Raw genomic sequence first — 23,799 nt, forward strand, 5'->3', positions numbered from 1 at the left:
CCCTTCTTCCCTCCCACCCCCTCCCCCAGACAGGGCTGGCTCAGGTAGAGCAGCCCACTTGGTGACGGGCCTGGCAGGGCCCCATTCCCATGTCAGGTCCAAGGAGGTGGCTGGGCCCAATACCCAAGCTCACCAGAGCCTCTGGCCTGCAAATGTCAAAGATGGCGGTGAAAGGCCCAGGGGACACTGCCACCTCAATGGCTCCTGTGGCCCCTATCAGCTGGCTAATGGCCTCAGGGACAGCTCAGAGTGGAGAGCAGGCTTCTGTCCATTGGTATCTGAGAGGCTGTTTATTCATGTGGATGCTGGGTGTCTATGCGTTCATTACAGTGGGCTGGGAGACAGCCATCCAAGCTCTGCAGGCTTTATCAGAGCCTTTGCAAGAGAAAGTAAGGCCTGAAGTATTACTCTGGAGTAGTGGCACTTCCCTCATGGTAAAGATGGGGAGACTGGCCCCCACAAGGGGAAGGAACTCAGTGGACCACAGTGACTGGGCCCATGGGCTCTGAGGTTAGGCACCCTTGGGCAGAATCATGGCTAACAGTTGCTGGGCGATTGTGAGCTGCTTTGGGCTGGCTGGGCCATGTGGGGACTGTGCTGTGCTGGACACCGGCTGGCATTTGCCAAGGGGGCCTGTGACTCTTTCTGCGGTGCTGGACAAGTCCCCAGGAGACCCGAAGCTCATTGGTGGCACTGCCAGAACTCAGCCTGGCTCTTCTGGGTGAAGGGGGTGAAGGTATGGGAACCATCTCTCCTCCCTTCCTCAGTCTCCCCACAGGCCAGGGCCTGCCTGGGCAGGTGGAGCACATCCTAGGATTTGGCACTGGGACATGAAGCCCGTGCTGGCAGGGTGCCCAGTAGATGGTTAGCATAAGAATGCAGACAGGGGCACCGCCAGCGTCCGGGGAGGGTGCGGGTTTAATTTTTATTATCTATTAGTGTAGAGAAATTCCTGAGCCCTGAGGTCAGTGGTTGGGGGGGGGCAGGAGGGGGACAGAGCATCGTGCTCAGTGGGGGCCGGCTCTCTGGGGTCACCTTGCTTGGGCATTAGTCATCAGTTGTGGGGGGGGCATCAGGGGGAGAATGAGGCTTGGCATTTGCAAGCCGAGTGCTGTGCTGAGTTGCGGGGGGTGAATGTTGGGCTGGGTGCTGGGTTGTGCCGGAAGAGGTTTGGCCCTGGTCCTGCCTGGTGCGGTGGGCATCTCCTCCAAGCTGTTGGGTATGTGGTGTTTCCAAGAATGGAACACTCTGGTAACCACCTCTGGAAACCGCTGGAGGGAGGGTGCTCCTCTCACCCCCTCCTGCAGGAAACACCTGCTGGATCCCACTCCATGCCTGCCTCGCGGCCCCCTTGCCTGGCCCCTGAGCGCTAGCCTGCTCCCTTCCTGCGGTTCCCTGCAGGCCCCTGTGTGCCTGGGTCATCCTGAGCGTGTTCACATGCTTTTGGGGTTCCCTTCTCCTCCCTTCCTGGACTCTCTTCCCTCTTTCCTGAGATGACCTCAGTGCCCAGTGAGCAGCCCCATGCTGGAGGCCAGACAGACTGGAGCAGGCCCCGGGAGGCAGCTGGGCCTGGCCCAGGCTCTGGCCGTTAGAGCTCTGTGTCCGGGCAGGGCCCCTCTCTTCTCCCCTCTGCCACTGGCGTCTCCCCAGCTGTGAACTCTGCTCCCACAACCTACCCACCAGACTGTGGGTGCTGCTGTGTTCTGGGGGCCCCTGCTGGGCCCTCCTGGTGGTGGAGGGGTAGACTGGGGGCTTGGAGCTCAACTCTTCAAGACCTTCAGGGCTGCCTGCCACCACACTGGGCAACGCGTGCGTGCGTGGGGCAGAGCGGGGAGGAACAGGGGAGCAGGTCTGGCTGGACCCAGGAGAGCCCTTCCCCCTCCAGGTCAGGGCCAGCCGCTCCCCTTCCACCTCCATCCGCAAGGAAATGGCTTTTCCAGGCTCGCGCTTGCTCCTGAGCCAGCCGTGACTTGGTGGCCGGTGACGGGCTCTGTGCAGGATGGCAGAGGAAGTGACTCAGGTCAATGTTGGGGGGAGGCGGTACAGTGAGCCCAGGCCGGGTTCCCTGCCCACCACGCAAAGCCCAGAGCTGAGGCCTTTCCCGGGCCCCAGCTTGGGGTGGGGACAGGGCGGCTCAGGCCTGGCCGGCCTCTTCCTCCCTCTGCTCTGGGCCCGTCGAGCCCTTGGGGATCCCCGGCGGGTCCTATTGTATCTGACTGGACAGCCCGTTCTGTTCTTTGCCGCGTGTTTACGGAAGGCCGAGGTCAGGGGTGGCTCTCCCCCGGAAAGGGGGGTCCGAGGGCCTCTGAGGGGCTTGGCCTTGCCCCCCGCCTGTTCCATGTGCCTATAATTGTCACTGCTCCCCACTTGTCTTTAAAGGGATCCCCCCAAATCATCATCATGCCCCTTAAGGACCTTTGCCAAGGCCAACCAGGAGGGAGGCACCATCCCTGTGTGACCTTCCCTGCCTCAGTTTCCCCGCTAGTGAAATGGTCTTGCTGGAACTTCTGTAGAAGTGACTGCTGCTGTGATTGTTGGGGTGCTGCTGAGCCCCAACAATCCTCCCAAACAAGTGTCCTGGGTCCAGGTCCGTGAAGCTGTGATGTGGCCCCATGGATGTCCCCCCCCGCCCCAGGTCCTGTGCCAGAGGCCAGGGCTCACCTTGAATTCCTGGTTCTCGGGTTCAGTCTCCAGAGCACAGCCCCCTCCTTTGCGCTGGGCCAGGTGGCAGACCCTGGGAGGGGAAGGGGGGTTCCATAGGTGACACTGCCCGGCCTGGGGTGCTAAGTGAAAAGTACCCCCCCACCGTGTCCCCTGCATGGCGTTCCTTGTCCCCACCTGGGTCCGTGGCCACTTGGGGCATCTGAGGAGGGAAGTTTTCTGGGTGGGGTCAACATCTTCCCCAGCACCGGAAGGTAGGCCTCATACTCCAGGAATTTCCCCCCAGGGGCTGAGCTGGCCACGGCCGAGGGCAGGGCCAGGCCCCACTGAAGCCCTTTCCTGTCCCCAAATTCCCACAGGGACCTCAACTGGAGCTGGACTCAATTTCATTCCTCTCTATAGGTGAGGCAAATCAGGCCCAGAGAGGGTGAGCAACTAGCCCAAGGACATACAGCTAGCAAATGGGGAAGTCGGAATTTGAACTTGGGTAGTCTGTCCCCAGACTCCTCATCACTAAGGTTGGGCTGAAGGCTCCTGGTGGCCCCTCGTTACTAATGGGCAGAGTTGCCCTTGGACTGGCTGCTCACACAGCCGGGGAACAGAATGAGGCCCCTGTGTGTACTTGAATTCCTTCCTTGGTGCTCCATGGTGGCCTGTGATGAGGATCTCACTCCATACCCTGTTTTGTTTAGGGGTAAACCAGGAGGGTTGGTGCAAGGCAGATAGATACCTCAGCGCTATCCTGAGGCCGCGTCTGTCAACCCTAGTGACTCAGTAAAGGTCAGTGGGCGAGGTTGATCCACGGGTTCTAGTCACTTCCTGCTGCTTGCTGTGTGACTTAAGGCGGTCCCTGGCCCTCGCTGGGCCAGTGGAGCAGATTCTCCCAATGACCTCCCAGACAAGTACCCAGACATAGAGCAAGGACGCAGGAGGGGAACTGTCCGGAAGAAGTGACGTCTGGGCTGTGGCGCAGAGGTGGCTAGTGATGGGCTGCGGAAAGAAAAGGAAGGAGGGGCTGTGGGAGACACCCCCGTGGCCCAATGCTGGGCTTCCTTCCGCTGATCCAAGGTGGCGGGAAGCAGTCTGACAGGGACCCCAACACTGAGAGAGGAGACATAGTGAAACCTTAAAATCACAGCACAGGAAACAGCGCCCTTCCCTAAAACGCCTTCATATCCTCCTTAGAGGGCCGAGCATGTCACCAGAGCAGGGCCAGGCCCCATCCACCTGTGAGTGGACTCCAAGGCTCCATTCTTCATGTTGGGATGTGTAGGAGCCAGGTTGGAGGGAGTCCTGGGCCAGCGAGGTCCTGCTTGGGCCCCCCTTCACTGCCACCCTCAAATAAGAAGTTCAGAAGCCACCTCTTCCGGGAAGCCCACCTCGATTTCTTCCACACTTGGATCCTTGCGTGTCCTGGGGTTGCCAGGCTTCCCTTTGCCTGGCCTGTAGCAGATGACTGCATCTGTCTCCACGGCGAGACACAGCTCCCCACAAGATGAGGGTGGCTGTTCTAAACTGTCAGCACCCAGGTTGCTTACTGTGGACGCAATGCTAGGGAGGATGGAGACACTGGCATGTCTGTGGAGCACCAACCACCACCGGGGAAGTCCGTCCTTTACCAGGCAGGGGCAGCCTGGTAAACACAGGTGCTCCTGATGGCAGAGGTTGAGAACAGAGGTGCCACTTAGCCAGGCAGCAGGGCCAGAGGGGCCTCCCTGGCCTGGCCACGCCTCCCTGGGCCTGGCCACCCCTCCCTGGCCACGCCCCTCTGGTCCTCATCTGTCAGGCCCTGGCCAATGGCTCCCCCTAGTGGTTCTAATGGGAAGCACACTTCCCTATGGTTCCCATAGTGAGTGTTGACCTTAGAGGTGGCCAGAAGCTCCCTGGCTGACTTGACAGGACCCGTGGCCAATCCTTGTCTCAGGGATGATGGGGTGTAATCTTAGGGGAGAACTTATTTGTCTGTGTCTCCCCCAGACCTCGCAGGGGTGGGGCCAGGTGGATGCTGGACAAGGTCTCCCACCACTTCTGGCCCCTATACTGAGCAACTGACCCCACACCTTGCAGTAGAAAAGGGAGAGAGAGCTATAGTTCTTACTCAGTGAACTCTGGACAGCCTTGATTGCTTGGTTCTTTTCTTTTTGTGCCAGTACTGGGGCTTGAACTCAGGGCCTGGGTGTTGACACTTAGCTTTGTCACTCTTGGCTGGTACTCTACCACTTGAGCCGTGGCTCCACTTCCAGCTTTTTGGTAGCTAATTGGAAATTAGAGTTTGTACAGACTTTCCTGCCCAGGCTGGCCTCAAACCTTGATCCTCAGATCTCAGCCTCCTGGGTAATTGTTGCTGTTCACATAGCGAGACCTGGGAACACAGTGTCTGGTAGGCAGAGAGTGGACCACACCAGGCAGGTATAGACAAAATTTATTAAGAGCACCACATGCTTATATACAGCATACAGGCAAGGAAAGTAAATCTTCAGGAGACAAAGTTAATTTTAAACAGTCTTTACATATGTGCAGACAATGGGAGTTAATCTGTAATCAGTAAACAGGAGAAGTTAATCTTTGTCAACAAATGTGAAGCAGTGTTAAGTGATCAAAGGTTACAAAGAACAAGTAAAGTCCAGGTGAGCTATCAGACACACAAACGGAGTTTCGAGGCATTGTCTATGGGATTATTCAGCGGAGCATGGAGATCACGTTCTGCATGCCATCAGAGGCTTATGGCTGGGCATCCAGGTGTTGCCCAGACTTTGAAGGTTTTTTTTTTTCCACCCTAAGGCTGTGCATGTCAGCATACACAACCTCACAGCACGTAAGTCCTCAGATGGGATCATGGGAGCTGGTGTCTCTGACATCTCCCCCTTTTTTGTTTTTTGTTTTGTTAAATGTAGTACAGCAAGCATGAGGTTCTTTTGTGGAAGGGATGCTTTAGCTATTTTGGAATGGAGACAGCGGTCTGCAAAGAGCCCAAACTTCGTAAGACACAATACAATCAATCGTGTAAAAGCGCGATGGGTAAAACTCTGCCACCAGGTATGGGGATCTAGTTGATTTAATACAGATAGTATTCCTTCAGCTAAGCCATCATATCCCACCCCAGGGAGCTGTGCCGAGAAAGTCTCCGTGACATGTTGCAGTGGATGTATGTCCCAAGACAAATTTCCCCGCAAGTCCTGCAGATGGTGTCAAAGTCCCTGCCAAGTGAAGTTAGTAGTGTTGAAGTGGGCCAGTGTAACACAGCTTTGTTGAACTCCAATCACATTTAAAGGTTAGTTTCTGCAGCTCAATTATCTGGTCTCCCAGCCACTGGACTGCGTGTTGTAAGGTGTGTAAGCAGGATTCAATGTCCTGTTCAGTATCTATCTGATGAGTCCACAGCTGAGGAGAATCCCGCTGCCACTTCTCTACAAAGTCCTTGGTTTGGACGGTGATATGCAGAGTCACTCCAGCGGTGGCAGCAGTCACGGGTATAGCAATCAGTCCAATCACTGCGGCTATAATCATGCCCAGAAACCTCTTAGTTCTTTTCAACAGTCACTGGAAAACTCCTGTCAGTAAACCTACAGCAGGGCTCTCTGGCCAACGTCGGGTGAGGTTAACAGGCACCCAGACCCCTAAGGGAGATTGTAATACCAGGAGGGATTGAGAAGACATATTGAAAGGAATAGTGTGATTTAAACATGTAAAGAGCTGACCAAACAATCCAAGCTACACGAAGTTTCATTAATTGACACCGTTCCTATGGCTAATACATCAGGAAGTTTAACACAAGCCTGTACAAAAAAAAAAGTGATTCCTATAAAACGTATAGTTTGCCTGGCAGGCTCTAATAAAATGACCAATCCAACTTTGAGTTATTTGAAATGGGGCAGCAAGTTTCCATAAATGCCACTGTTCAGGGCCCAAACGTCCCTTAAAATTTATACGTGGCCTAGGAGATGCAAAGCCTCCATCATGCCAGGTAAGCAAACCAGTGGGTTCTACATGATTTGTCATTCCATTGTATCAACACCATCGAAAGAAGAATTACTAGTACACCGATCATCAACATGTCTTTCAGAACAATTGGCGATGAAACGCCCATGGGGGCCCCAAGCTATAAATGAAATATTATTATTATTATGCTGTATAATTTTCCTCTAGGGCTACAGCACTGAGGCCACTGAATAGGAATGTAAACCCAATTCCAATATTTAATGCCCTGACATACAGGGTTGGCAGATCATCCAGTGTTATTTGTATAAGAATGAGGACCAATAAAATCTAAGGAAAGTGTACTGAATAGCCCCATATGATCAGTGATCTTATCATCAGGCAAAATGTATACCTATACCTATCTTTTGATTGTAAACAAGGGAGTACCCCCAAACACAGTGGTAAAGACTCAAATCCTAAGCATATGTTATAGTGTGTTCCTTCCTCAGCTGGATGAGTAGGACCTCCATGGTCCCACAGAAGGGGAAAATACACACTGTCATTAGTATATATCACTGAGCCTTGATCTAGCCAATCCACTAATCTTAACAATGGTGGGTGAGGGACGTAGGCCCGATACACATGTTCACTACAGGTAAGCAGTGCATCCATGGTCCAAAACAGATGTTCAGGTGTTCTAGGGCTTTTAGCACTGACCAGAATGGCTTCTCCCTTGTCTGACAATGCCTTAATCTGATCCCGTTGGCATGGCAGTGTCTGGCTAGTTTTCTTGTGATAGGGATGATGGCGTGATTGGGTCTTCACGTTTAGGCCTACAAAATGGCATGCTAATTCTTCTTTCTCAGATTTAGGTTGTACTGTTCTCATCTCTCCGGGGTCAGATGAGCCAAAGTGGAATCTATATGTTGTTGGTGAATCCATCTGGAATGCTAGAAGCATACCCTTTCCGACTATGGGTCATCATTAGTCCTGGTTTCCATTGATCAAATTCTTTAAACCATATGGGAATATGCTATTGAGATGGAGCTGGAGAGGTAAAATGCTTTTCAGCTCTAGTATAAGGATCACCTGGAGGTAAACTTAAAAAGTTTAAAGTAACTAAGGTTAAGGCAAGAAGTTCCCTTGGGATTCCCCCCCCTTTTTTGGGGGGGGTCCGGTCGTGGAGCCTGAACTCTGGGCCTGGGTGCTGTCCCTCAGCTCTTCAGCTCAAGGCTAGCACTCTACCACTTGAGCCACAGCGCCATTTCCGGCTTTTTTCTTATGTGGTGCTGAGGAATCGAACCCAGGGTCTTGAGCATGCAAGGCAAGCGCTCTACCACAGAGCCACCTTCTTTTTTTGTCTTTTAATCATTGAAGCTTAAGTGTTTTATGGGCTTGTTCCACAATATCCTGGCCTTGAGGATTATACGGAATGCCAGTGATATGTTTAATTTGCCATTCCCTGCAAAATGCAGCAAAGCCCTTACTTGTATAAGTGGGACCATTATCTGTTTTTATAGCACAAGGAAGGCCCATGACAGGAAAAGTAAGTTTAAATGTGGTAATTGTTGCTTTGGATGATTCTGAGGACGTGGGCACTGCCCATATGAAGGAAGAGAAGGTATCTACAACACCATGTAAATAAGGTTGCTTTGGAAATACAGCAGTATGAGTAACATCCATTTGCCACAAAACGTTACTGGAATCTGCTCGTGGGTTTGCACTGGCTGAGTGGGAAGTACAATGTAATGGGGCACAAACATCATAGTGTTGAACAATGGCATGGGCTTGGTGAAAGGAAATATGGTAATAAGCGTGTAAATGCTTGGCATTAGTACGCAATAAGTCACATTCTTGCTGGGTAGTCTGTAATTCTACATAGACTAATTAAAGAAGTTTTATCCAGGGCCTGACTATAGTAAAATCCTCTGGTACTTTCCTGCTTCTCTAGGCTGGCATCTCATTGGTTTTTAAGGCTACCTTTTAGGCTGTGGCCCCAAAGTAATTAAGCAGGTAACTTATCAACTTTTTATTAACCAGATTTCTTTTAAATAAGGCTAGGATTTCCTAGGCAGACATAGAAGTCTTGGGCCTGTAATCCTTCATTCTTACACACTTGTTATCACTATTTCTATACCTCTTTTTTTTTTTTTTATCCTGATTCATTTTTTCAAAGAAATGACTCTGGTCCCTTGATCTTAAAAAGGGGCTGATGGGCAAAAGTCCATCTTCTGTAACTTCTTCAAACTGACTCAGGGATGCTAGGAACCTATAACCTTAGCTTACTTTATATAACGTTAGCATTTTCCTTGGTGGGTCACTGGACTTGAACTCAGGGCCTGAGCACTGTCCCTCAGCTCTCCAGCTCAAGGCTAGCACTCTGCCACTTTGAGCTCCAAAGAAACTCTACCTGCTTTTTCAGTGCTCTGCTGGCCAATTAGGGATAACAGTCTCACAGGGGCCTTTCTCTGCCCAGGTTGGCTTTGAACTGCAGTTTTCAGATCAACGAGTCTTACATAAGCCACTTTACTCCAATTAAAAGCAAGAAAGATGGTCAACATGGAAGTAGTTTGTTTGTTTGTTTTTGTGTTTTTGTTTTGTCAGTTATGGGGCTTGAACTCTAAGTCTGGGCACTGTCCTTCAGCTCTTCAGCTCAAGGCTAGTGCTCTACCACTTGAGCCACAGCACCACTTTCGGTTTTCTGGTGGTTTATTGGAGATAAGAGTCTCACAGACTTTCCTGTCCAGGCTGGCTTTGAACTGCAATCCTCAGATCTCAGCCTCCTGAGTAGCTAGGATTACAGGTGAGAGCCACTGGTGCCCAGCTTGGAAGTAGTTTTTTAAGCACGTTCTTACCTGGAACTTATTAAGGGCTAAAGTTACATCTGACAAATCTGTAAGATTCCTCTGTTCTTCTCTGTGGGCCTTCTGGAAACTTACCAAAAGTTTCTAAGGGCAAACTAAAATAGCAATTAAACTATCATTTTAATAGTCCTAATGTTTTCTTTCTCTGCTTTGAAACATTTAAGACAATTTTACTTCCAAATTTCATATATCAGAATCCATTCTTGATTTTTAAAAGCCTTTGACTAACCTCTGCTTTAGCACTTTATACTTCAGTTTTCATTTCCATTTAAAGAACCTCTTGAAATCTTGAGGGGCTTAGTAACACCCATTTCTTTTTGACTGCCTGTTTTACAGCAAATATATTTTATTTATTTATTTTTCAATCTAAATTCCCTTTTAGAAAGCCTTTGAATTCAGACAACAGTTTTTTTTTCCTTAATGCAAAAATTACAATCACCAGCACGATACCAAAAATCTAGACTGAACACCTTTTTGTCCTTTAAAACACATATCCAATTGCAAAATAGCATTAAAACCAAATTCTATCACACAAATAATCTTTTAACCCTCCTTTTGAAGTTTTTTCCCCTATTTTAAAATATATCTGAGGGGTGGTTCTAGCAACACCAATCACATCATCACATCATTCACTTTACCACCAGGTTTCTAGTGTCCAGCTGCAAGGGAAAGAGACAGGACAAAGATAAGCTACTTGGTCCCTCCTATGGAATGGACTGATACTCATCTGACCCGTTAGCATTAGATGAACTGCCTTTGAGCCAGCTTGCCCCTCTCCCGCCATGGGTGGGATCTCTGAGCTGCACTTCTGCCTGGTCACCCCTCACCAACAGGTTTTCTATGGGCTCATCCTAAGATTTCCCTTTCCTTTTCTTTTGGTTCTTAACTGAAATACCCAAGCAGCTTTAGACAATCAGAACAGGTGAAGTCTTTAGCAGTGCTAAGTAAACCTTTACATTTAAATTCTAATACCCCAAATTTTAGCCCAGGGAAATAAATCCCAAATCTCCAATGCCTCTTTGCTAAGCAAGATAATGTGATTACAGTGTAAACCACCATAGGCATTTTAAAACGCCAGATTTTAAAATACCAGATTTTTCTAATTTTCAAATTTAAAAATTCCTAGAAAGCCTTTCAAACAATGCAATAATTCTTTAAAACTTGTGGCAGCATCCAAACTTCATAACCTTTGTGAATTTTAAACTTAAATTCACTTAAATATTTATAGCATGCTGACAGTTTTCCATCTTAAATATGTTCACACACATTCAAACACACACAGATATTAAAGCGCACAAAAAAGGAAAATCAATTGTACATACACTTTCTGAAATTTTCAGTGACAAGAGACCTTTTTCCTATTTTATTATTCCAGATGACAAAAACTTAAGGTGATACCTTTTAACAAAGTGCCTTTTCCAGGCCATAATTTTATTTTTTCCAAGGCTTGCTTGTTTTGCCAGGCATTTTACCAACTGGCCTTTTGAATACCTTCAGCTGGTGAAGGCTGGATGAGGGTCACTTGAAACTAAACTGGCCTGACTCTGTCCAATCTTAAACAAGAGCGCCTTACAACTATTTACACTGCCATGACCAGCCAAATGTCTGAACCAAGTTCACAGCCATCTTACACTCTTCCTTCCTGCAGCATCCACAGGGAGAAAATGCAGCCTGAGGCTTGTAGTCAGGTAATCTCAGACTTTTCAAGGCAACTCAGAGTAAATCATAGCTCCCATTAACAAAAATCTTTTAGCAAGCAGAATATTTGATAACTTTGAAACCATGATCCTTTTACCTATTTCACAAATAGACAGACAGTCATATTTTGTACAAATCATAGAGCATGCTTAGATTTTAATATTGGCCATTTAAGGTTTTTTTTTGGGGGGGGGAACTTTAGCAGCATTATTTTGCCAAATTATGATGGAACCATGTGGTCAGTTATAAAAACAAAACTTTGTCAACAACAAAAACTTTTCAGTAGACAGGAAACAAGACAGGAACACAGAGACATGTGACATGCCATAACAAGAATAGAAATCCTTTTAGCTAAGTTTTCTCTTTAAAATGATGCAGTAATCTTTTTAAACTTTGTTCCTGATCAACAGTTTCTTTTTCATCTTTTAATATTTCTATATGTTCTCCTGGCCTATGAGCTCTTCTTACATTGTTTTTAATTCTCCATCATATTTCTTCTTCCAAAGTTCCCTTGTTGGGGAGCCATGGTTTATATTCCAGAAGTTGTGTCTTGGACAATTTTGCCCCCCTTTTCTTAAGAAGGTGGTGTACTAAATCAACAAAAGGCTGAGCTCGGCTTCCTGACTGTCCCATATTGAAAAAAATTCCCACTTACCTCTTTCTATAGGACACCACATCTTTCTAGTAGAACTGCTCCAAGTCCCTGGTTGTTCACCACTTGTTGCTTTTCACACAGCGAGACCCAGGAATCCAATGTCTGGTAGGCAGAGAGTGGACCACACCATGCAGGTATAGACAAAATTTATTAAAAGCACCACATGCTTATATACAGCATACAGGCAAGGAAAGTAAATCTTCAGTCAGGGAACAGAAAGTTAATCTTAAACAGTCTTACATATGTGCAGACAATGGGAGTTAATCTGTAGTCAGTAAACAGGAGAAGTTAATCTTTGTCAACAAATATGAAGCAGTTTTACGTGATCAAAGGTTACGAAGAACAAGCAAAGTGCAGGTGAGCTATCTTAGACACACAAAGGGAGGCATTGTCTATGGGGTTATTCAGAGGAGCACCAAGAGGCTTATGGCCAGGCATCCAGACTGTTGCCCAGACTTTGAAGGAGTTTTTCTCATTCTCCCTGAGGCTATGCATGCTGGCATACCCAACCTCACAGCACATAAGTCCTCAGATGGATCACAGGTGCCAGTGTCTGACAGCATTACAGGCGTGAGCCACCAGTGCTGGCACAAACCTCTTGATTTTTAGCCTCTGGCCATTCTTGTCAGCTGCTGGGCTAGCCTAGCCACCCTGCTTTCCAGGCTCCAGCTAACGCTTAGGTCTCTTCCAGGTGGTGACATCTCTGGGGACAACCATGGCTGTCCAGGTGCTTCAGCAGGCGGCGCTGTTCCTACTGAGTCTGCTCTTCCTGGTGCAAGGTAGCATTTCCTGGGCCCTGGGGCTGTTGTGACTTTCGGCAAACGCCCTTATTGCTAGGCAGCTGTTGCCGGCCTTTGGACAGGCGCAGGGGTGCAGACACAGCTTAGCAGGTGAAGGGAACCGTGGAGAAAATTAGAAAGGCACTTACCTCTTCTTGGTGATGGAGAGCTGCTTGGGGTGAGGAACATGAACTGGGTTTCAGCCCAGTTTGCCTTGTGGTAAGCATTCTCTGTCGGTGCACATGGCCTGTGCAACTGTCTGTGGCGGTCCTACCTCATTAAATACTTGATTGCTATTAAAGTATACATTGCCTTTGGAATCATAGCCTTCTTTTTAATTTTTTCTTGACATAGTTTGAATCCAGGATATGGATTTACACAAATGTCTGTGGAGCTTTTGAACGGGAGGCCGTAAGACCATGTCCTAAGCTTTAGGTTCACAGACTCTTAAGCTCAAATTCTGTTCCCTCCCCTGGCCCCTGCCGGTCCCTGCCACAGCCCACCTGCAGCCTCTGCCTCCTCAGGTGCCCACGGTGGCGGTCCCCGGGAAGACTTCCGCTTCTGTGGCCAGCGGAACCAGACCCAGAAGAGCGACCTCCAGTATGAGCAGACGCCGGAGCTGCGGATCACCATCAGCAACTCAGAGGAGGCCCTCACCATCCGGGCCCCCTTTCCCGCTGCCCCTGAGGCCTCCCGGGCCTTCCCAGAGCCCAGGGGCATCTACCACTTCTGCCTGTACTGGAGCCGCCAGTCTGGAAAGTTCCACCTGCGTTATGGCAAGAATGATTTCCTGCTCAGTGACCAGGCCTCCAGCCTCCTCTGCTTCAGGCATCAGGAGAGCCAGATGCAGGGGCCCCCACTGCTGGCCACCTCCATCAGCTCCTGGAGGAACCCCGAGAACACCAGCCTGCCTGGGGCTTCCAGCTTCACCTTCGCCTTCCATAGTAAGGAGCTTCCCAGGAGGAGGAGCAGGGGCTGGAGGAGGCTGAGGTGGGGAGGCTGAGGCAGGGAGGCTAGAGGCAGATGGCGGGTAGGTTGGGAAGGGCCCTGGGAGGGGCAGATGCTGCTTCAGGGACCCCTCAGGCAGAGCCTTGCCTGGCAGGCCTCGTGGGAAGTCAGTGTGCCCCCTGGGACCCTCGGTCTCAGGCAAAGCGAGGCAGAACACAGGGTTGCTGCAGATCACGGGGTGGGGGGGTGTGGGCAAGGCCCTCGGTCATGATCTCAGCCTGTCTCTCTCCCCTCTGCAGAGCCCCATCACGCCTCCCACAACACATCAGCCTCAGTGGACATGTGCGAGCTGAAGAGTGTACTCCTACGGCTCAGCCAGCTCCTGCAGCAGCCACACAAGGCCTCCAGGAGGCCCTCGGCCACCCTGGCCAGCAAGTAAGTGTCGCCCCAGGGCTGGGGGACTGTCATCACCCCACGAGTCCCAGGGTGTGCCTCCTAGCTGCCTCATCCCGCCCAAGCTGCCCCTTCTCTTGTCCCTGCCTGTCCTACCCCTGTACCTGCCTGAGGCCCTGCTTTCTGCCTCACTCTCCCCCCGTCATCCCCTGTGCTCTCCTCCCACCAGGCAGCTGCAGAGCCTGGAGTCAAAGCTGGCCGCTGTGAGCTTCCCCGGGGACAAGGTGTCCTTTGAGGAGGACCGAGTCAACGCCACCATATGGAAGCTGTGGCCTTCCGCCGGCCTCCAGGACCTCCACATCCACTCCCGGCAGGAGGTAGGTTGTTGGTGGGGGAGGGGGGAGGCATGCTCCAGGGTCTCCACTGGGGTCTTCCTGCAAAGTTTATGGCCCACAGACAGAGCTGGCCCATGAAGCCCTGGGCCACAGGCTACCATGTGGGACCCAGGGCCTGTGTGGCCCAAGCCCAAGGCGCCTCAGTTACAGCAGGTGTCAAGGAAAGGAGGGACAAGGCTGAGCGCAGATGTCAGGCGTGGTTTCCTGGAGAAGGAGCTCAGGAAAGGCTGGATCCAGAGTCTGCTCTGGGCTGGGCCCTAACAGAACCCTTGTGCACAGGAGGAGCAGAGTGAGGTCCGGGAGTACTCCGTGCTGCTGCCCCGTGCCCTCTTTCAGCAGACCAAAGGCCGGCGTGGAGAGGCGGCCAAGAGACTGCTCATGGTGGACTTCAGCAGCCAGGCTCTGTTTCAGGTACTGGGGTGCCTCCCTTGCTGCGTTCCCTGGAGTCAGTTTTTCTCTGGTGAAGAGATGCTGGAAGATTCTGCCGCCCACCTTCCTCTCCTAGCCTGTCCTGGGAAAATCTTGCCAGCAGTTTGGTTGAGATTTGAGGGTTGGGGTTTGAAGCCAGCCTGGGTAGAAAATTCTGTTAAGACTCTTATCTCCAAATAATCACCAAAGAAGCTGGAAGTGGTGCTGTGGCTTAAGTGGTAGAGTGCTCACCTTGAGCAAAATAAAAACTCAGTGACATTGCCTAGGCCCTGTCTGCAAGCCCCAGGACCTCAAAACTGGCTCCAGAGAGAGACTCAGGTGCTCAGAGAATGCTGGGAATGACAAGAGTCTAGAGAGGCAAGGGAATCTTCTGGACTTTTCTCCACTGGGGTCTCCCTGGAGCTGTCTCCCACAGACAGAGCTGGCCCATGAAACCCTGGGCTACAGGCCACCATGTGGGGCCCAGGGCCTGTGTGCCCCAAGCCCGAGGCTCCTCAGTCACCGCAGGTGCCAAGGAAAGGAGGGACAAGGCTGAGCACAGATGTCAGGCTGAGCCCTGCCCTTCCCTGCCCTCTTTCCCCAACTCTGCATGTCTAGGACAAGAATTCCAGCCAAGTCTTGGGCGAGAAGGTCTTGGGCATCGTTGTTCAGGACACCAAAGTCTCCAACCTCTCAGAGCCGGTGGTGCTCACCTTCCAGCACCAGCCCCAGCCAGTGAGTGTGGGCAGCAGCCTGGGTACAGGGCGTCCAGACAAGAGTCTGGGCCTCTGGTTAGGGGCGGAGCCCTGGAAATGGGCAGGGCCTCCTTCCAAGGGGGCGGGGCTCGGAACAGGCAGGGCCTCTAATTGTGGGTGGGTCCCTGAGAATGGGGCGGGGCCTCCCATCCCAGCTGACATGTTCTCAGTCTAAGGCTGAGGCTTGAACCCCCACGTGGGTAGGGGGTGTAGCCACAGAGGCTTATACTCCTCCTCTTTGGTCCCCACAGAACAACATCACCCTCCAGTGCGTTTTCTGGGTTGAAGATGCAGCACGTGAGTCTGGAGGGATCTCTGGGTGGACAAGTGTCTGGAGAAATAGGGTCCTGAGAGGGGGGTGGGGGAGGCGAGGCTCCCCCAGGGGTTTCCTGGAGGGCTGGGCTTGGTGGAGGGAGGGCCAGTGGGCAGATATGCAAAGACCTACCCAATAACTGGGGGACACAGATACCCTGGGAGGTGAGCTGATCAGGGCCCGTACCCCCTGTCCCCTCAGCCGGCAGCCCCGGGAGCTGGAGCACCGATGGGTGTGAGACTGTCAGGGGAGAAACTCAGACGTCCTGTCTCTGCAGCCACCTGACCTACTTCGCAGTACTGATGGTGGGTCCCTTCCCCCGCCCCCACCCCACCTCACTTCACCTCCCACAGGCTTTGTATCTGCCAGGCCTGTGCTTAGCAACTCAGGCATTAACTTCCTTCTGAATCCATGTTTTCCTCTGAGCTCACCCCCTTGTCCCATTTTATAGTTAAGGAAAGAGCTGGTTTGTAAGGCTGTTGCTCCTTATTCCTAGATTTTTGACATGACATAAAAACGCAGGCACCTGCTCCTAACTACAAGGGCTGGGGCAGGGAGACTTTAATAGGCCCCTGCCTGGAGGCTGAGGCCCAGCATGGAGGCCCCTCAGGTGGGCTCCATTGTTTCTGGGAGCTCTGAAACTCCTGCTCTAACTTCATGTTCCCAGAGTCCTCTGGGCATGGGAAGCTCATTCTGTCACGGAAAACCAATCTTCATGCTGGGTGTTATAGAAACATGCAGACACTGCTCCACTCATAATGGAGTTGCATTCTGGTGAACCTATTGTGAATTGAACATCCATTTTAAGTGCATCATCCAGGTATGATGGTGTATGCCTGTAATCCCAGCATTTTAGAGGCTGAGGCAAGAGGATTGCAAATTCCAGACCAATACACACACACACACACGAGACAATAAAAAGTGGGGGCAGTGTCAGTGGCTTTTGTAGGTGGAATACAGCTGTGGTTCACTGCCTAGCACCTCAAGAGAGTGCAGTGAGGCATTAGTAGCTAAGAGAAGCCAAGTTCAAGTTCCAAACATGGTCTCTGTCTCTTGCCTATGGCCCTTGTACCAATATGACCTTGGAAACTCCTAAGTGGAACCAGTGTCAAGGGGAACACCTGTAATTCAGGCTGAGCAATGGTCTTTTGGTGAAATGGGGGAGATATGTGTAGGTCATACTTGGGCCTCAGATCCTTCCAGAAGAATGCATGTGGTGGGAGGGCCCCTCACCCAAGAGGGCACAAAGGCCCCTCTCCAGGGAGACCCCCATGGAGGTGTGACACTGAGACGCCCCTGTCCCTACCCAGGTGTCCTCAGTGGAAGTGGACGCCACCCACAAGCACAACCTCACGCTCCTCTCCTACGTGGGCTGCGTCATCTCTGCCCTGGCCTGCGTTTTCACCATTGCTGCCTACCTGTGCTCCAGGTAGGCCTGCTGGGCCTCGGGCAGGTCCTGAAATGAAGAAGGGGAAAGGAAAAAAAAGAGATGGAGAAAGAAGAAGAGGGAGGAGGAAAAGAGAAGAGGGAGAAGAGGAAGGAGAAAGGAGAGAGGAGGAGGAGGAGAAGGAGAAGGAGGAGGAAGAGGAGAAGAGGAGAAGGAGGAGGAGGAGGAGGAGGAGGAGGAGGAGGAAGAGGAGAAGAGGAGAAGGAGGAGGAGGAGGAGGAGGAGGAGAGGAGGAGGAGGAGGAGGAAGCAATGAAGAGTAAGGAGGAGGAGGGATGGAGAGGAAGTGGAGTAGGAGAATGAGGAATGAGGAGAAAGAGGAGAAGGGGGATGATGAGGAGGAGTTGACCCCACCCCTGATCTTCCTTACTCCCCCCCCCCCCCCAGCAGGAGGAAACCTAGAGACTACACCATCAAGGTGCACATGAACCTGCTCCTGGCTGTCTTCCTGCTGGACGTGAGCTTCCTGCTTAGTGAGCCGGTGGCACTGTCAGGCTCCCAGGCTGCCTGCCGAGCCAGCGCCATCTTCCTGCACTTCTCCCTGCTGGCCTGCCTGGCCTGGATGGGCTTGGAGGGCTACAACCTCTACCGCCTCGTCATCGAGGTCTTTGGCACCTACGTCCCTGGCTACCTGCTCAAGCTGAGCGCCGTGGGCTGGGGTGAGTGAGGGGAGGAGGCTCCCCCGAGAACTTCCCCTGCCACCTTGCTTCCTTCATCCACTGGTCCCCAGGGGTCCCACACCTGGGCTGGGCCAGGCCTGGCCCCAAGACACACTTTCAAGTACTACCACTGCTGCCTCTTTGAGGAAGGGCTCTGCAGACGGGGTGGCTGGGCACCGCTGTACAGGTTGTACACCCCTCAAGAGCATCCAGCTGGGGTTGAGCCATGATGTCCAGGCACTTACACTTGAGCCATCTGGGACATAGCATGGACTCTGACTTCACAGTCCCTTTCCCCAGCTCACCTCCCTTCAGGTCCTGGGAGCTCCTTCATTGGCTGGGCCTGGCCCAAGGTGGGAGGTGGAGCCCCTTCAGGGAGCCTCCCCTCTCCCCTCCTGATAGACCAGGTCTGACCCCAGACAGCTCCTTATTCAGAACTCTTGTTGTCCTCCTCTATTTCCCCCCTTCCCCCCCACCCCCAACTGTCCTGTCTGCCTCCTCCTCAGCAGGGATCTCAGGCCCTTTGTCTTGGGCCTCTAGGATGGAGGTGGGAACAAAGTTAGGGGAGGACCTCCCTTTATGGGGACAGCCACACTGGAATGGGGAAGGTGGCTCAACTTTCAACTTGGAGCCCTGGCCCCGGAGGGTCCTCCCTGCCTCCCCTGACCTCGCTGAGGGGAGGGCATGATGAGCCTCTGCTACCCTCAGGCTTTCCCGTCTTCCTGGTGATGCTGGTGGCTCTGGTGGACGTGAACAACTACGGCCCCATCATCCTGGCAGTGCACAGGACTCCAGAGCGGGTCAGCTATCCTTCCATGTGAGTGTGGGGAAGGGATGGGGTGACAGGGGCCTGGGTGGGTCCTATTGCTGAGCCTCCGTTTCCTTGTGGGAGGCGGATCTGGACTGCAGCATGCTGGCTCCCATGGATATGGGAAGCCGGAAGCTGGAAGCCTTGGAGAGCCACACGCCTAGTCATGTGACTCACTGCTCCCATCGTCATATTTATTATTATTTATACTTCAGTTTGAACTCAGGACCTCACACTTAGGCAAGCGCTCTGCCACTTGAGCTATGTCTCCAGCTTGATAGCATTTAAACTTTTTATTCTTTGACTGTACTAGGTTTTGAACTCAGGACCTCCAGCTTGCTTGGTTGGTGTTCTACCACTTGAACCATGCCTCCACCCTGGCTTTTTCCTCATTATTTTGGAGATGGAGTCTTACAGACTTTTCTTCCCAGGGCTGGCTTTGAACCATGATCCTCTGGATCTCAGCCTTCTGAGTAGCTAGGACTACAGGTGTGAACTGCCAACATCTCCCTTGATATCATATTTACGTAGTACTTTGCATTATCTGACTTGTTAATTGAATGCATTTTACAAAGAAATGGCACCAACCCTACTTTCCATAAACTGAGAAGTCAATGGGGGACATGCTACTCTACCCAGCCGTGTGTTGACTCCTCCCTTCCCCCACTAGGTGCTGGATCCGTGACTCCCTGGTCAGCTACATCACCAACCTGGGCCTCTTCAGCCTGGTGTTCCTGTTCAACATGGCCATGCTGATCACCATGGTGGTGCAGATCCTGCGGCTGCGACCACACAACCAGAAGTGGCCCCACGTGCTGACCCTGCTGGGCCTCAGCCTGGTCCTTGGCCTGCCCTGGGCCTTGGTCTTCTTCTCCTTTGCTTCTGGCACCTTCCAACTTGTAGTTCTCTATCTCTTCAGCATCATCACCTCCTTCCAAGGTAAGCATGGGAAGAGCCGCCCCTGGTGATGGTGTAGGAAAGCCTGGGGTTTCCCTTCTCTGGGCTCAGTCTTCCTAATCCAGACCTGGGGGCACCCTCCAGGCCTCAGTTCCATGGAGCACCTACATTGCAGGTCCTGTGCTGTCCCTGGGGTTACAGTCCTGAGCTCATGGGGGGGGGGGGGTGGCGCGGAGAGACTGATCATGCACAAAGCCAGCTCACAGCCACCAGGCAATCTCGGTAGGGATGTCAGGGTGGGCCCTACAGAGAAGGCAAGAGCAAAGGCTCTGAGGTCAGAATGACTTATGTGTTGGGAGGATGGTTAGGAAGTGTGTGGCTACAGGGTAGCCAGTGAGAGGCAGGGCAGAGGGAAGGATCTTGGTTTGAGGCCCAAAGGATCATACGTGTATCCCCACATTCAGACATGTACAAGTACACATATGCTTCCGTCTGGGCTGTGCAGATTTGTAGGCTGGTTGTGTGGCCAGGCCAGGAGTTTACTTGGGGTCTCAGCTTTCTACATAGGATCACTGTTTTTGTTTTTTTGCCAGGCTTGGGACTTGAACTCAGGGCCTGGGCACTGTCCTTGAGCTTTTCATTTTTTGTCTTGTTTACCCTGAGCTTTTTATAACTCATGGCTAATGCACTACTACTTGAGCCACAGCTCTACTTCCAGCTTTTTGGTGGTTAATTGCAGATAATCACACACTTTCTTGAAAGCTTTGAACCATGCTCCTCAGAGTAGCTAGGATTAGAGACAGGAGCCACCTGTGCCCAGCTCAAATTTAAAGTCTTAATCTTCTAAAGCTGAGGATCTTAAGTGATGCACACACACACACACACACACACACACACACACACACACACACACACACACACACACACACACACACACACACACACACACTCTGAATGCAATAAATCAGCAGCACTAGGGCATGACTCAAGTAGTAGAGCATCTGCCTAGCAAGTACAAGGTTTGGGTTCAAACCCCATTATATTAAAAAATAAATCCCAGCAGCACTGTCTAGTGCCTGAGCCAGAAATATGTTGGGCCTGTGGTGGGTGAGGTGACTGGGAGTTGGAGTGGGGAGGGCCGGCGGCTACACGCCTGTTCACTCCCGCCTCTGTCTCCCTGCTTGCAGGCTTCCTCATCTTCCTCTGGTACTGGTCCATGCGGCTGCAGGCCCGGGGAGGTCCTTCTCCTCTGAAGAACAGCTCAGACAGCGCCCGGCTCCCCATCAGCTCTGGTAGCACCTCATCCAGCCGCGCCTAAACACCCCAGCGTCCACCCTGTGTGAGGGCAGAGACATGGCTCCCCCATTGTCTACAGCCACTGCTGGCCTCAGCCTACTACTGGGTAGTAGCAGACTGGAGAAGGCCCTGTTCCCTGGATGGATGAATGGATGGATGGAGCAGTTGCCATGGTAACCAGATGCCTACCTGGCCTTGAGGACCACTCAGCTCCCAGTTCCAACTCCCAAGGATTCAGGACTATGCTGCCATGCTGGTGGGAAGGATGTCCCCATGACTGATCAAACCTAGGACTCAGGCCTTGTTTCTCCTGACTTCCCTGAGCTCAGCTGACTCCACAGCATCAGGGCCAGGCTTGGATGTTAGATGCCCAGACACAACTACCCAGGCTGTTACTACTCTGAACCAGTCACCACACAGCATTCTGCAGCCCTGGTCCTTTTAATTTGGGCAGCAGCAAGGACAAGTAGGGCTGGACAGAGAGTTGGGCTGGAGTCCTGCAGGTGGTGAGGCCCTCCTTCAAAGGCTACCTCAGGGCCCAGAGCCTCTCCCTCCACCAGATTCCCAGAGCCCCTTTTTCCCCTGCTCCCCTCCTGAGCTTTCCCTACCCTCTGCCCACAGCCTGGGGCCTCCAGTTCCAATGCTGTTACTTTCGGGAGCTATTCCCACCCAGCCTCCTGGTGCCTGCTGTAAACTACCGTGGCTTCACGGGCCTTGGATGTCTCTCGTATGGACACCTGGGCGGGGCCATGTGGCCTGTGTGTCAGTGCTGTCCTTGATCACCCCTCAGAGGGGCCCTCCTGTGGCAAGAACTATGGGACAGTCCTGGCACTCTAGAAGACTGGGACATTCCTTCTGCTGACCCTAGTTTGAGCCAGACTTCTCACCTATAAGGTGGTCTTCAAATCCCTGCAGATGGCTGCCTGTCATGGGGGACTCTGCCCAACACTCATTCGCCACTCACCAGCCTGTGTTAGGGTGGCAGGGACACAGATAGACAGACCTGGTGGACTCTTCCTGCAAACTCAGCTTAGAATACAAGGCCCTGGGGCTATAGGTACAAGGTAGGAGCCAATACTCTTTGATGGGCATCTAGGAAATCTTCCTGGAAGAGGCAGCATTTCATCTTGACCTCAGCCTTCAAGATGAAGACTGTGTTCTTTTTAAGTGTCAGTTTGTTCATCTTATTTTGATGTGGTTTTTTTTTTTGGTGGGGGAGAGAGGAAACAGAGCTATAGAAACTCAGCTGATCCCTCTTGCCTCTGCCTTCTGAGAGCTGGGATTATAGGTGTTGACCACCATGCTCAGCACTCATTTGTCTTTTGATATTAAAAAGGAGTATGTGTTTATTGTAGAGAATCTGGAAACTGTAGAAGATTGTCAAGAGAGAAAATAAAAATCAGTTTTCTTTGCCTAACAAACGTTTGGAGCATTTCCTCCAGAGATGTTTCTTGTGTTATTGAAAACATCAAGGATGCCAGTGTCTCAGGAAAGAGGACACCGGGCAAGGGAAAATGCCAACAGCTGATGCCAGGCAACTGAGAAGACAAATGGCAAGCTGGCATTCATGTTGGAGATGTAATGAGAAGTGAGGTCTGTGGCAAAGTGAGAATTAAAACCCCATGCTGAGTGACAGCTCTAGCGTCAGGTCTAGGATGTAGGAAAACAACCCATCTAGAAACCCAGGTTGGCATGAAGAATCCATGGTTTAAAACTATTGGTAGGGACTGGGAAGGTGGCTCAGTGGTAGAGTGCTTGCCTCACATGCATGAGGCCTTGGATTCAAGTCCTCAACACCGCATAAGCAGAAAAAGGCAGAAGTGGCACTGTGGCTCAAGTGGTAGAGTGCTGGCCTTGAGCTGAAGAGCTCAAGAGTTCAGGCCCCACAACTGACCAAAAAACAAACAACAACAACAAAAACTATTGGTAAACTCAAAATATTCTTTAACAATGATTCAACATTTCCCCCTACTTCTCCCTGATCTTTTGGTTTTACTTTTAAGTCCTGCTAGAATGCTGGATAAATGCCTTGAAGTTTGCAGGGTGTATTTTTTTTGGGGGGGGGGTCCGGTCATGGGCCTGAACTCTGGGCCTGGGCGCTGTCCCTCAGCTCTTCAGTTCAAGGCTAGCCCTCTACCACTTGAGCCACAGCGCCACTTCTGGTTTTTTTCTTTTTGCTTATGTGGTGCTGAGGAATCGAACCCAGGGCCTCAGGCATGCAAGGCAAGCGCTCTACCACTGAGCCACCTTCCCAGCCCTGTATTTTTTTTTTTAGCAAATATAATTTGCATTTCTTGCCAGAAGTTAAGTAGCCTCTGTGGGGTATTGGAGAAATCTTTCCTTTTCTTTTTTTGGGGGTGGTAGGGGAGGGATAGGGGAGGGCATTCAAGTTCTACAATTCTGGAATAGTTGATGGATATATAGTTAACTAGCTTTGGTTACATGTTAAACTTTGGTAACAACTGAAGAATATATTGAGTACCATTTAAAGAACAGTTGCAGAACAAGCAATTAGCTTAGGTATGGAAAAAGTACTCCTGTGCCCATATTTTAATGTAATTGTGTAACTGGGAGCAAAAATATATTCTGCTTTTCAATTGTAGATGCTCCAGACTTGCTGTCTGTCTCTAACACTAAATGTGCAGTTTCTTGTTTTTCATTAACCATCTAAGAAATTTGTGTACATTTCTTTACATTATCTTTAAATCTAAAAGGAGAGGAAAAGAGCCCAGGAAAACTTCTCATGTTTTTAGCCAGTAAGGAGGTAATAAACCCTGCTTATAGAAGCTGTTTTCATGAAAATTATACTTCTAAGCTTATTAGCTTTGAATTAAATCTTAATAAGTGTATTTTATTATTAGAGCAAAATGGGTTTTTAAGGAAAATAGTGTGAAATTTTGGAAATT

General features: G+C 51.1%; 1 protein-coding gene across 7 annotated transcripts in view; it reads left to right on the forward strand.

Moving 5' to 3' along the window:
• Nucleotides 1-22,336, forward strand: part of Adgrg1 (adhesion G protein-coupled receptor G1) — a 42,968-nt gene extending 20,632 nt beyond the window's left edge. For 5 of the 7 annotated variants that reach the window (XM_069992397.1, XM_069992396.1, XM_069992390.1 and 2 more), the window contains 13 exons: nt 12,488-12,575; nt 13,100-13,519; nt 13,823-13,958; nt 14,146-14,293; nt 14,591-14,722; nt 15,338-15,454; nt 15,726-15,771; nt 15,989-16,092; nt 17,098-17,216; nt 17,621-17,892; nt 18,601-18,709; nt 19,371-19,639; nt 20,785-22,336. In XM_069992397.1, the coding sequence (XP_069848498.1) occupies nt 12,512-12,575; nt 13,100-13,519; nt 13,823-13,958; nt 14,146-14,293; nt 14,591-14,722; nt 15,338-15,454; nt 15,726-15,771; nt 15,989-16,092; nt 17,098-17,216; nt 17,621-17,892; nt 18,601-18,709; nt 19,371-19,639; nt 20,785-20,915 (2,067 nt within the window). In that variant the 5' untranslated portion in view covers nt 12,488-12,511 and the 3' untranslated portion in view covers nt 20,916-22,336. Of the gene's footprint in view, nt 1-12,044; nt 12,340-12,487; nt 12,576-13,099; nt 13,520-13,822; nt 13,959-14,145; nt 14,294-14,590; nt 14,723-15,337; nt 15,455-15,725; nt 15,772-15,988; nt 16,093-17,097; nt 17,217-17,620; nt 17,893-18,600; nt 18,710-19,370; nt 19,640-20,784 lie in introns of those variants that run through there. The other 2 variants (XM_069992395.1, XM_069992391.1) reach the window with 2 other exon arrangements.
• Nucleotides 22,337-23,799: the final 1,463 nt, after the last annotated feature.

This window comes from Dipodomys merriami, unplaced genomic scaffold (assembly GCF_024711535.1).
Source record: "Dipodomys merriami isolate MVZ:Mamm:240054 unplaced genomic scaffold, mDipMer1.0.p SCAF_41, whole genome shotgun sequence".
Classification (NCBI taxonomy): domain Eukaryota; kingdom Metazoa; phylum Chordata; class Mammalia; order Rodentia; family Heteromyidae; genus Dipodomys; species Dipodomys merriami.